Source organism: Theobroma umbraticum, unplaced genomic scaffold, assembly GCF_002168275.2.
Source record: "Theobroma umbraticum cultivar Fairchild unplaced genomic scaffold, ASM216827v3 scaffold_30.0, whole genome shotgun sequence".
NCBI classification, from domain to species: Eukaryota; Viridiplantae; Streptophyta; class Magnoliopsida; order Malvales; family Malvaceae; genus Theobroma; species Theobroma umbraticum.
The window spans coordinates 10,639,262-10,651,887 of NW_018397254.1; the positions used below are offsets into that span (position 1 = coordinate 10,639,262).

The following is a 12,626-nucleotide window of genomic DNA, read 5'->3' on the forward strand; positions in this document are numbered from 1 at the left end:
TTAGTGATAACAAAAAATATTTTTTAAAAGATGTTTTAAATAATAAAAAATAATTTTAATAATTTATTTAAATAATAAAAATATTTAATTTTTTTATAAAATATTTTACATTAAAAAGATTTTTTCATGTTATTTTCCGATGATCAGAACAAATCCGCAGTCTATAATGTGAAAAGACAAGTTAGCAGAAGTAGCAGCCATATCAGCGTTGTCCTTCACCACAAATCAAAAGCTGTTCCGCCACAATGGCCATTTGTCCGTTTGTGATCTCGCGATACACTAAAATGTGAAAAGACAAATTAGCAGAAGTAGAAGCTACATCAGCGTTGGCTCTCACCACGAATCAAAAGCTGTTGAGCCACAATGGCCATGTGTCCGTCTGTGATTTGAGATACGAGGCTGCATACTCGTCTCAAAAGTCAATCAGGAAACCCGGTGCTGACATGGCGATCAGTTTGTGACCAACCTCTATATTTCCACCAATTTATCATCTCTGCCACCGCCCGAGCAAAAGGGCTGACCGTAACATATTACACGCCCGACAATGACACACATCAACAAAAAGTATTACTTTCTCAAAGCTCTCAACGTGCCGCGTGGCACTCGCCCAGCAAACCTAGGTCAAACCTGAACAAATAAACAGCCCTATCTAACTGGAAATTTGTGAAAAACTGACTTGCAGTAACCCACCGAAGCTTAGTGCTCTGCAGTGTTCACATTTTCCCCTCTGTTTTCTGTTGTTCTGTTGAAAAGATTTGTTTTTTCTTAATCAACCTTGATCATTGTTTGCTTCCACTAATGGATTCTGTGTTTCTTGACATCGGCTGATCCAAACAACATTGATTCTGAGGCGGGAATTCGGCGTTTTTTTTGAAGAGGTAAAGCTTAAGCTCAATGTACTCAGCAGTTCTTTATGCATATTATTGAGAGAGTTTTGATGGGTTTTTGCTAATTTTTATTTTTATTTTTAATGGTGAATGTTAGTTTTTGTTAGGATTGAGAAATCAATAAAGCCGAATTCCCGCCATGGAATTTTGGTAAGATAATAAGGTCAGAGGGTAGTATGGAGCCAGCTATGAGGTACTAGTTAGGAAGAGTACTTTGGTAAGGTAATGAGGTCAAAGGAGGGTTAGGAGGAGTAATTTGGTAAGATAATAAGGTCAGAGGAGGGTAGTATGGAACCTCTATGTGATTTTTGTGGAGGGGTAAGAGCAGTAATTTACTGTAAATCAGATGCAGCTCGGCTTTGCTTGAGCTGTGATGGATGTGTTCACTCAGCAAATTTGTTGTCACGTAGACATGCTCGTTCACTTCTGTGTGAGAAATGCAATTCTCAGCCTGCAGTAGTTCGATGCTTGGATGAGAAATTATCTCTTTGTCAAGCTTGTGATTGGAATAGCAATAGTTGCTCAAGTTTCAGGCATAGGCGAGAGGCCTTGAATTGTTATACGGGTTGTCCCTCTTTGGCTGAGTTTAGAAGAATCTGGTCTTCAGTTCTTGATGCTTCTTCTTCCAGTGCTTTTGATGCGGGTCTGCCAGTCGGTTCTTTGCCTGCTAATGACAATTGCATTATTAACTGTTTGAATCAAAGAGAACCAGGGGGAGCATTTGGATTGGACGGTACCAAGTTGAATGAACCAGATCCTTGTCCTAAGCTAGAGCCTTGGATGGGGCCATCTTCTCTGATTCCAACAAATGCAAATTACATGCCTTATTGTAGAAATCAAGAACCTCTTTTCTCAGAGGAGTCAAATATCTCAAAGGTAATGCTTTTTGCTTCTGAATTTATTCAGGTTGAATAGCTTGGTTCTACTGATGTGGTGGATCTTTTCTATTTAGTCATGGATAGATGCTGCAGTAATTTGAGAACTGCCACATTTGACCTGATTCCTTTTGAACGTTTGATTTTGGAGCTGTTATATCTCAGACACTACATGATTCATTTTTTTGCCTCCTTTGTTGCAGGGATGTTCTGACCTCAAAGATTTCAAACTCCTTGATGGTGATGATCTCTGTGAAGGTATCAACATGAATGATGTTCAGCTAAACTTTGAAACTGCTGATGAGATATTTGGCTGTTCGCAAGGTCAAAACAGATCCCAGTTTGATAATGTTGGAACAGAAGGCCTACTAATGGAGAAAAACATTACACTCACGGAATCTGATGTTCCTATTGAGAAATCATTAGAGGTTTTTCTCCAAATTCAATTGCTAAATATATCTTATAAAGGTATCTAGGGTTATATATTCTATTGCTTTCTTCCTGTTTTTCTAATCTAATCTGTTTATGATACAAGTACATATATAAAATGTTGCTGTAATGATTCCACGGTAGGATCTGGAACATGAAGCCTTGTGCCTTAATAGAACACCAATGATCTGTGTCCCCAGTCACCTCCACTTGCTGCAGTTGTTTGAAACAACAGACTAATTTTACTGCTTTAGTTTCAACTTTCTATATGCATATCATGCTTTTTGATTCTATCTTCTGATCCACAAGGTCAAACACTAACAAACATATGCTAAGGAAAGGGAATAAGCTATGGCTTACAAAAGTTCAGCACATGAAAGTTAATAGCTGTTGGGATCAAGACTTAACTCCATGATCCATTGTTAGATGCTTTAACCTCTCAGGCCTAATCATTGACTTTCATAAGAAACAAAACTGGATATGATAGTCGATGGTATTGTGTTGATATGACATTTTACTTTGTTGCGTGCTTATTGTTTATAACTTATCAGGCGTACTTACTGTTGCCGATATTGTGGAGTAATGACAAACCTGCAACGAATAACTTAATCATGCTTTTGTTTTTATCTACTTTTCATTATTGAAGTGGATTGTCCAGTTCATGGTTCGAAACTGCTATTGTGTATCTTATCAGGCATCATCATTAGGACAAAAGGGCTGCATGGCTTTTCCTTGCTCACAAGTTGGTGGATCAGAAAGTTTGATGGCTGCCATGACTGGCACTTCCAATTGCATGCTTATGAATCGTGGTTGTAACAGAAACATCAATCTAGGATATCCTGCTCGTCAAATTCCTTCAACCATAGCCCTGTCACTATCCAACATTGCAGGGGAAAATGGCGCTGCTGATTTTCAAGACTGTGGATTGTCACCAGTTTTTCTAACTGGTGAATCCCCATGGGAATCAAATATGGAAGCTAGTTGCCCACTAGCAAGGGACAAAGCAAAGATGAGATACAATGAAAAAAAGAAAACACGGATGTATGTTTCTCTTCCCTCTTACCTTAAATGTGATGTTTACATTCTATTTTTAAGTTAATACTATTATAAGGAATCCTGTTTCAGGTTAAAAATGTTTTGAGGGCATTCAGCAATGAAGTTTTCTCATTTAAGATGATATAAGTTTCTCCTGTCTTCCAGAAATCATGCAGCATTCTGTTTTAATAACTGAATACTTGACAGATCAGCTTCTTTTGAGATGCCATTCATGTATGGTCCTGTTATTTTCAGCATAGATGTCTTTTTAACATATGAAATGATCATATATGGGATCCCATCCACGAATTATCTATATATTGATCATTTGTATAAGCATCAATTGTAAGCATGGTTACTGTTTTACTTTTCTTCAAATAAAATAATGGCTAATTGCTGAAAGTCAGACAAACGCACTCCATTGAAGCCATTAGTGTGACTATAAAACATAGCATCTCTGTACTCTTTCAGTTCTCATTTAGTTACAGGAGGCTGTTTTGCAATTTTTTTTTTCTGATATTCAGTCAAGACTTTTAAAATGCTATTCATTCCCATGGTCAGGTTGATCATATGACAAATTCTGCTTAAATTGAAGTCCTAACTGGTTTTTCATTTTTTGTCGTTTTAGATTTGGTAAGCAAATAAGATATGCCTCCCGTAAAGCCAGGGCTGATACTAGGAAACGTGTGAAAGGTAGATTTGTGAAAGCAGGTGAAGCATATGATTATGATCCTCTTGTGGCACGGAACTTCTAAGCCATATTATGAAATCATGTCCCTGATCTTTAAGGTACAATATATTCAATAAAATATTAAAAGGTTCATCTGAAAATGTTTGTCAATAATGGTGCTTGTAATGGCATGATAAGCATTGAAGATTTTAAAAATGCAGATATAAAAGTAATTTCTTCTTATCATTTAGAATTAGATATGGCATGTATATGCAAACTCAGTGAGGTCAAAATATTAATTACTTTGGCCAGCTGTAGTAAATGGTACTTTGTGATTCAGCTTTATTTGAAGTCTTATGGTTCGTTAATATGTTTTAAGTTTGGGCAAATTGGCATTGACAGTGTAGCCTATTTTAGCAGCAAAGAACTAAAAGGCGTGTAATGGATCAAATTGCTGAGTTAAAGAGCTTATGTAGAATAGTGTATTGAATAAATTAAGAAATCAGTAATATTAGAGTGAAGAAAACAGAAATAAAGAGCTAAAAAGCATAGTCATCCCTTAATGCTCTCAAGAGTAGCTTGTAAAGGAAGGGTGAATAGGAAATTCAGATTGGATATCTTGTAGAGATCAAGTTTTTTGCTAGAGAAGGAGATCTTGTGAAATGTTTTTTCTTGTTGCGAAGTTTTCAATGTCAGCTTGCAATAATATGGAACACAGACAGATTAATACAGCATATTGCATGCACTTCAAAAGTTCAAGTGTTAACCCTTTAATTTCATGGCTCAATAGCTGACAAAATCATCATTTCTCTTGCTTAGTGCCAGATTGTAGATGTTGATAACAATCGCTGATGAAAATGCATTAACTTATGCCACATTTGTAATTTTCCTATCTTAGAATATTTTTAGCGTGCCATTTCCTTGCACACATGCTCAACTTAGACTTTCTTAATTGTACTAATTATTGCAGGTTTAGTTAGTCTTGCTTGATTCCAGAGAGGGGCAGTAAACAATATATTCCAACTTATAGTTACTGCTGCTAGAGGTTCTCTCTCTCTCTCTCTCTCTCTCTCTCTCTCCCTCCCTCTGTATGCAGGTCTTTTTGTTTGCATTTCTCATGAGGACTATTTGGCTTCTTTATTTAATCCTGTCTATATGTGCAATGGCAGATCTATTGTGCAGGTAGCAACCTCAAATTATTTGAGTTGTGGACACTTCAGCTAACTGATCTCATCTCTTACGATCTATGAACTGCCTCAATTATGCTTATGTTCTAGCTCCTTATGATTGGTAATGGAGCTCTTAAGAATAAATTATTCTTGTAAATGCACTGCTTACATGCCATCCTAATAAAATTTTCATGATTCCTTTGATGCTTCATTTACATAGAAGAAAAAAGTTATATACACTTGACTGAGTATGTTATTTGATTGTTTTTATGCAGGCAATTATAAAGGACACAAAAACCAAATGTCCAACCGTTGAAGAACCTTGACGTGACAAACTTTGGTGCATATTCTTTTGCCTTTCGCAAATACTAAGACCCTCTTCTTGCTTTCGTCACCATCTCCATCTCTGTTGCACAAATCCTTGTTGCAAGTCAATTTTGGTTATATTATGTGTGCTTAATTCTCTGGTGCACCAGCTCCATTCCATGTAATAAGCATTGATCCACAGTCATCAAATTGAAATAAGGAGTAGCACTGTCAGAAAAATAAATCATCATTTATCCCTTTGATTTGTTGCATATTTTGAGTATTTTATATTCTCATTATGCATTATATCTTCTAGCTGCAGATGAAATGAACTAGAAAAAATGAAATATGGAGATTGCTTCAGGGGCTGGGTCAACAGCAGAAGCAATTATTCCTCTCTTTAAATCACAAGAAGGAAGAAAAAAGGAGGATAAGGTACCATGTATGTGAAGGAAGCAAATAATGGTCCAATGAAGAAATAAATCACAGTGAAGTTGTGACAAAAAGAATCAAATTAAACCACATATTGGGCATAAATGTACCATTACGTTTTGGAACATCTCTATCTTTTGTACTTTGAATCAGGATGTTCTATATACAGCCTTTTTCGCTGGCTGGCTTTGGCTAACAGGTCTACTATGATTAGCAAAGCAGACATGTTTCGCCTGGAAAAGGAAGACAGTAAAGGTGCCCTCGTTAATAATTTCCCTTCTTTTGTTCTGGATGGCTTTTAACAAAGATATATAACATGAGCGTGTCTGAGATAAGTGATGACAAAGAGATTAAGGGGAACTACTAGTGTGGTTGGCTAACATGACCTGTTTGTGATGGCGAGGAAGGACCTGGTCTGGATATGAAGTGATGATCAGAATTACCATCTGCCGAAAAGGGAAACGTAAATTTTGTATCTTGAGCCTGTTTCTTAGAAAATTTTGTAATTATCATTTTTCATCAATAGCATCAATCATGGATATTGTCATAACGATGACCCCTTTAGCACCACAAAGACGATAGCACAAGCAAAGCATGGCTCATGATTTGAACTTGTCAGGAACTTGAGTGATCTACATTTGGACCACCAACCGGACATCATCCGATGAAATCATGAACCACATGGGGCATTAACCTTTATGCTGACGCGCCCACCCCTCACTTTGTGATGTAAAGCAATTTTTGTCGTTAATTGTTACTGGGAACCCATAGACTGTGAGTGCTTACTGCTTAGTTTGAAACGTTGCTTCTGCTCAAGTGCTCAGGATCATGATTTGGACCACACTTGTAAATTTGAATGGTGCTGTAATATATATATATATTTAGCCTAGGATTTGAGGGCAAAAACACATCACCTAGGGTTAGCTGTTGCAACAAGCATCTCCCAATATTTGAGGCAAATTAGATCAATTGTAGTACATCATCATGGAAATAAGCTAATCAACTTGCTGATAGCCTTGCCAAGGGAGCGGTGCAGAGTCAAGTTGATTTGTTGAATGTCTACGATTAATTTATTGTGTTTGGGGCTCTGACGTGCACTGATTCTTATCTGGGTCTGGTGCATCTTACGGTGCAGCATGAGAAGGTGGCCGTCGAGCAAGAGATAGAGAAAAAGAACTTAATCGATCAGGAGGAAGTTGCGTGTGGCCTCTGTTTCTTGTTTGTGTCCTTGTGCATCTATGATACTGCTGTGTCGGTTAAAAGGTTATCTCTGGGTTCGAGTTCCACGGTGGGCGGTGGTTTGTTTTAAAACACTTATTTATCTTATCACTCTGATAGAGTTTTACTAGTATTAGACTTTTATTTAAGAATTTATCCAGAACTCTACTTGTTTTTTAGATTATCCGTGTTGAGATGCTGTCAATTGCTCCTTGAGCAGCTGCTCCTTTTGTAATTGTTCAGAACAAGCTCTTCTTATGATAGTTTCTATGCCAACAGAAGTTTCCAAATCTCAACGTTGAAAACTCCCCATTCTATACACAAAAATTTTCAAATCTCAACGTTGAAGACTCCCCACGACATTTTAACTTATCATTAATAAAAACCATCTTTCAAAAAAAAATCATGAAAATAAGCAAGGCCTTAAAATAGATATGGACAGACGGTTTTTTGGCTTTTCTAAATGACTAATGGTCAGGTTATTTTAGACCTGACAGTATTGGTGGTAGGTGGGTGAGTACCTCTTGCCATAATCACCGGCAATCATACAAATTCTGGGCCAAACTTTCTATTTTTTCTCCTCTTTTAACAACAGATTTGAGGAAGAGAAGAGATCATTACAATAACCATGCTTGCGAGAAAATACTTGATTAGATCCTAAAGAATAAACTGCATATTGCTAGTATTCTCAAAAACTGGATTCCTAATTGTGAAAACTAGTGAATTGTTTTATAGATGATCAGTTCTGTTCAAAGAGCCTAAAGCTTGATAAAACACTTATGGAAGAACAACAGAATCTATCAAAGTTCTCCCGGTGCTTTGAATTCCAAGAGAAGAGAAAGCTAATTATGAGGTTGTGCAGAACAAAGAAGAAAAACGCGTTAATGGTAGACTCAATCTGGTTTACAGAATATTGAGGATTACATCAAAGATTATGATCCTAGCAGTTTTCCTATATCCAATTCTCCGTCTTTCTGCAATTCAAGTTGTTCCTGTCTCCGACTTTGGCCATGTAGCTTGCATGTGTATGAATCCATCGAGGAATCTCTTTCTTCCACTTCTTCCACCATGATATACCTCAGACTAACCAGACAAGATCCCCATAAACAAAAGTTGCATAACAGGGAAAAGAGAAACTAAAACTAATTAAAAAAAATGACAATCAAAGAAAAAGAAAAGGTGTTTTAAGCGTTGTTGAATGCTTTCTTTCGGTGTTAGAATCACACTGCCTTCTCTCTGACCAACTCACCATCGTTGGTAGCAACGCCTCATGCGAAGCTCCGATGAGATATCTCTGCGTTAGATTTTGACATGTACTGCATAGGAAGCACCTGATGTGCCTGAAAGCTAAGAAATTAGCTTCATGAACCCATTTGTCGCATTTCCGACAGAGGAAAGCATCATCAGCTTGGCAATATAACGAAGCCCTGGAGCTGCACAACTCACAATTCACCAGGCCCGAAACCCTGGTTGCATTAGGTGAGACACCCGCTTTCAGACAAAAGCTTGATGAGTTTCCTTGCTGTAGACCCTTGCACATTTTTCTGACGATCAAGAATGGGAATGGAATGGCTAAGAAGGCTGGGAGAGAATAGCCATATATAATAAGGCTGGTGGCATTTATACACATGCATGCAAGTATTTATGTAGATGGAATTTTGCACCATGACATGAATGAATGCCACTACATGACAAAATTGTCTCTGTTGTTTCTTCCTTAATCGTTTGCCCTTTTCCTCGAAAGTTCGGTCATATGCTAAAGCTAAGAAAATTTTAAACTTGTGGTTGAGAAAATGCTTTTAGCAATGCTATTCCCCCCTACCCGCCCTGCTTGCAGGAAAAAATCATCAAGGAATCTTAGGATGGGGCTCAATTAATTGTGCCAAAAGGGGGTAATCAACAGTACTTGAGGACTGGAGAGGATTGTGAGTGCAATAATTTTGAAAAAAAGGGGAAAGCTAAGCATGATTAAGCCCCAAGCTTTATGAGATGCTCTGAAGGGATGTCATGAGCCATGATTTTTGTTGTTGAGTGGTTACCAAGTCAATTTAGTTTACCAAAGAAACAAGTTTGTTGTATGGCCAAGAATTAAAGCTCTCCTGTGGGGTTGGTCCCACCAGCAAAGGCTCATCTCATCTGCAGTTCTTGGGCAATGCAGAGGACAAAACAGTTGAAGCGGATTGAACTTGAATATTTTCGCAAATTGGGTGTTGTGTGTTCCTGAGAGTGAAATGATGTGGAGAGGGCAGGAGTGGAAACAAAGGATTGTCCTTGTCCACATGTTTGGTTGAGCGTTGATACACTAGCCCACTTGTATGGTTCAAACTTGAAAGCTTCTACCTCTTATCTGCCGTCCATCTTTGAGTTTGTGGACTTGACACATTTTTGAAAATTCAAAAAAGCAAAAAGAAGCTGCAGCAATTAATGGACAAAATCCTTCCTTTGCAACTTACTCTGCTCGTTTATTCCCTCTATCCCAAACCATTCATTCCACAGTTGGACTTACTACTTGTACAACGACTCATTCATTTTTCAACGTGGAAAAAGACCATATTTTGGTTCAGCAAGTCAAGCGTGATTCCTTTTTATTCCAAACCAGTTCTCCTAAACGCATCATGAAGAAGAAGATAATCATCACATCTTTCAACTGCTGTAGCAATACGTGATAGCGAGCAGTCGAGGCTAATCCATTCCATTCCAACACGCCAGCCCAGGGTGAAAAAGAAGAAAGCTGGCGTGTGTCATGTACTGAGGTCGGGAAGTGGGAACTTATCCTTTGTGTTCCCTCCCACATACCTCCTGTCCTGATCATTGGTTAATGCTTTCCTTACCATTTAAATGTTGGGAAAAAGAATCATTGTTGATTTCTCGATCAAGTTATCATCTCCAACTTCTTTTCTTTTATTTCATTTCATCTCTGCGCCGACTCAAGGGTGGTAAAGCCACCCAAGCGCTTGGCTTTAGGTCTCAAATATTTAATAGGTTGCTTAATTTTATAATAATAACATAATTAATTATATATATTAAAAATATACAAAAATTAAAATAATTATTAAAATATTTACTTATCTTTCAAGCTTACTAAATATTTATTCTCTTTCTTTCACATCTTTATTAATTATCAACTATTTAACTCATTTATCATAAAAAATTAAAATAATTAATAAAATAATATATGTTATCACTTTCTTAATTATATTTTTAATAAATTTAATTTTTTAATAATTTTCTTACAATACTATAAATTTTCAACTATTTCTCTTATTCCAATCAAGTAATGATAATATATATTTAATAATTTTTAATAATTTTTTTTCTTAATTATTTCTTCTATTTTCATCGATTAATAGTAATATGTATTTAATGATTTTCAACAATAATTTTTTTTTCTATATATAAAATCAATTATCTTTTTTTATTTAATTTTTAATATTTACTTTGAATTCTTCTTTTTCTATTTGTTCTATCTTCTTTTACCTTCAATTTTCCTCTAAAAAAAAACTACAAGAAGTTTGTTATGTTATTATTTTCATAAAATTGCAAACCTCATTTATTATTTGTAATATGCATTCAACAATTAAGTATTACTGTTTTAATCTTTATATATTTTTTTACTTTAATTTAGAGTTTATATTATATTATTTATTATTTTTATTTTATATGATAGTTGATTTATTGAATTATAAATTTAATTAAAAATTGTAATATTTTTTTTCAATATCAATAAAAAAGATTTCATTTGAATATTTAACTTAAGCCTTTAAGATTATTGAGCTGTCCCTCTTTTATCCTTTGGTGTTGCATTTTTTGTGCCATACCAATATTATTTCAAACGATGGAAATAATGTCAAATTGCAGCTTGTATGTCTTCCTAAACATTTTAGTTGCATTTGTATACCCAATGAAACTGAAAGTCCCAATCACCCAGATTTCTATGTAAAAACACCCACAAGACACAATTCCATTCCAATATCTTAAGAATCTCTCTTCTTTTGAAAAAAATAAATGAAATCATTTTCGAGGAAAAATGTTTAGCAAGAGTATTTTTTATGATGAAGTGGCATGGAACCATTTAAATTTAGTTTTGAAACGGTATATGTATAGATTCTAATTTTCTTTTGATATTTATTACAGAACAATGAGGAAAAGATGATTTGAAGAACCTTCCAATTAATATGACATGAATGATATTATCATATGGTTTAGAGAAGAATAAACTCAATTTCAGGATTGATTAGTTGATTACTAATGATATTAGTAACCATTTAAATCTAGCCTAATATGACATGAATGATATTATCATATAGTAAAGGAGACCTTGCCTAGATGAAAAAGAAGACAGGATATGGAAATAAGGAAGAACAAGAAGGAAGCAAAACTCACCGTTTAGAATAAAAGGAGGAGGACTGGTAGTAGTGGTCAAGATGCACCGTTTCATTTATTGGAGCAATTTTTAAGTTTTGTTTAAATTTCAGTTATGTTGGTTAAGTGTAATTAGTAGAATTTTCTCTCTCTTACTTTACCTTTAAACTCTGTATATATATCAGCTGTACAAACCTTTTTTTGATTCAATGAAAACCTTAAGAAATTTTTTCGATATCACGCCGTTTGTTCCTTTTTCCATTGTCTTTTCTATCATGGTATCAAAGCAGGTTGAAATCTAGTTAGTAGGTACTATTTTACTCACAATAGCAAAGTACATTTTATTGATTGTTGATTGGCATTTTTCATTTACAGCAATGCTTCTTTAGACTCTTGCTATTGTTTCATCATTTTTTATCCTTATATTCAGGTTGCTCCACTAGTTGATTATCATTGAGAATCATTTATTAGGCTAATAGATCATGGCTGAATTAACCCAAAATACAACTCAGGCTAATATACAGAGCAACACTCAAATAACTTAAATCTCACCATTAACATATCCCCAATCACCCTACTTTTTGCATCACACAAACAACCTCTATACAGTAATCATTAACCTTAAGTTGAATAGCACTATTTACATCGCATGGAGCATATCCTTTCTACTTGTTATGTCTATTAGGAACAAAAAAAGCTTCATTAATGGTTTATACCAAAGCCTGCAATCACGGATCCTTTTATCTCCCATGGATTCGTTGTAACAATCTATTGGTAGCTTGGTTACTGGACTCCATTTTCCAACCAATAGCATTAACAATATTCTTCATGGATTCAACAGCAGAGATTTGAAGCACCTTGAAGCAAAACTTTACTCAACCAGATGACATCAGAGTATGTAACTTACAGTACGCCTTGGGAAATGTCACTCAAGGCATTAGGACAATGAATTCATACTTCATTGAGCTAAAGGCTATATGGGAGGAGTTAAGGAGCTATAGACCCTTGCCACACTGCCAAAGTGGAAAAGTTTGATTCGAGCTGTTTGAAGAAATTCTTAGACCAATATAAAAAAGACATGGTTTTTAGATTCCTTAATGGTTTGAATGAGTCTTTTTCATCTATCAAGTCTCAAATTGTGTTGATTGATCCTATTACAACTCTAGACAAGGTATATAATCTTATTATGTGAGAAAAGGCATAAAGGAATCTATTAATTCAAGGGTAACCAGTGCTTGAGTCA

General features: G+C 35.5%; 2 protein-coding genes across 4 annotated transcripts; one reads left to right on the forward strand and one right to left on the reverse strand.

The window, feature by feature from the left end:
• Positions 1-405: 405 nt before the first annotated feature.
• On the forward strand, positions 406-5,643 carry LOC110423425 (zinc finger protein CONSTANS-LIKE 12-like). Of its 3 annotated transcripts, XM_021437656.1 has the most exons (9): positions 406-878; positions 985-1,763; positions 1,966-2,190; positions 2,886-3,232; positions 3,855-4,015; positions 4,716-4,776; positions 4,867-4,941; positions 5,066-5,186; positions 5,341-5,643. In XM_021437656.1, exons 2-5 carry the CDS (start codon positions 1,176-1,178, stop codon positions 3,979-3,981), a joined length of 1,287 nt encoding a protein of 428 aa, XP_021293331.1. In that variant the 5' UTR covers positions 406-878; positions 985-1,175; the 3' UTR covers positions 3,982-4,015; positions 4,716-4,776; positions 4,867-4,941; positions 5,066-5,186; positions 5,341-5,643. The 3 variants fall into 3 exon arrangements, with proteins under 3 accessions (XP_021293331.1, XP_021293321.1, XP_021293326.1); XM_021437646.2 differs by lacking the exon at positions 4,716-4,776 and having other exon boundaries at positions 409-878; XM_021437651.2 differs by lacking the exon at positions 4,716-4,776 and having other exon boundaries at positions 409-878; positions 995-1,763.
• A 2,085-nt stretch (positions 5,644-7,728) lies between these two features.
• On the reverse strand, positions 7,729-8,901 carry BBX30 (B-box type zinc finger family protein). Its single transcript, XM_089784597.1, has one exon. It carries the CDS (start codon positions 8,649-8,651, stop codon positions 8,184-8,186), a length of 468 nt encoding a protein of 155 aa, XP_089640723.1. The 5' UTR covers positions 8,652-8,901; the 3' UTR covers positions 7,729-8,183.
• Between the last annotated feature and the right edge of the window lie 3,725 nt (positions 8,902-12,626).

What these genes read in the sequence shown, in the direction of transcription:
- LOC110423425 (XM_021437656.1), top strand. Translation starts at nt 1,176, where the DNA reads ATGGAACCTCTATGTGATTTTTGTGGAGGGGTAAGAGCAGTAATTTAC. An exon ending in CTATTGAGAAATCATTAGAG is followed by an intron (nt 2,191 to 2,885) that starts GTTTTTCTCCAA and finishes GTATCTTATCAG; the next exon opens with GCATCATCATTAGGACAAAA. An exon ending in GAAAAAAAGAAAACACGGAT is followed by an intron (nt 3,233 to 3,854) that starts GTATGTTTCTCT and finishes TTGTCGTTTTAG; the next exon opens with ATTTGGTAAGCAAATAAGAT.
- BBX30 (XM_089784597.1), bottom strand. Translation starts at nt 8,651, where the DNA reads ATGTGTATAAATGCCACCAGCCTTATTATATATGGCTATTCTCTCCCA.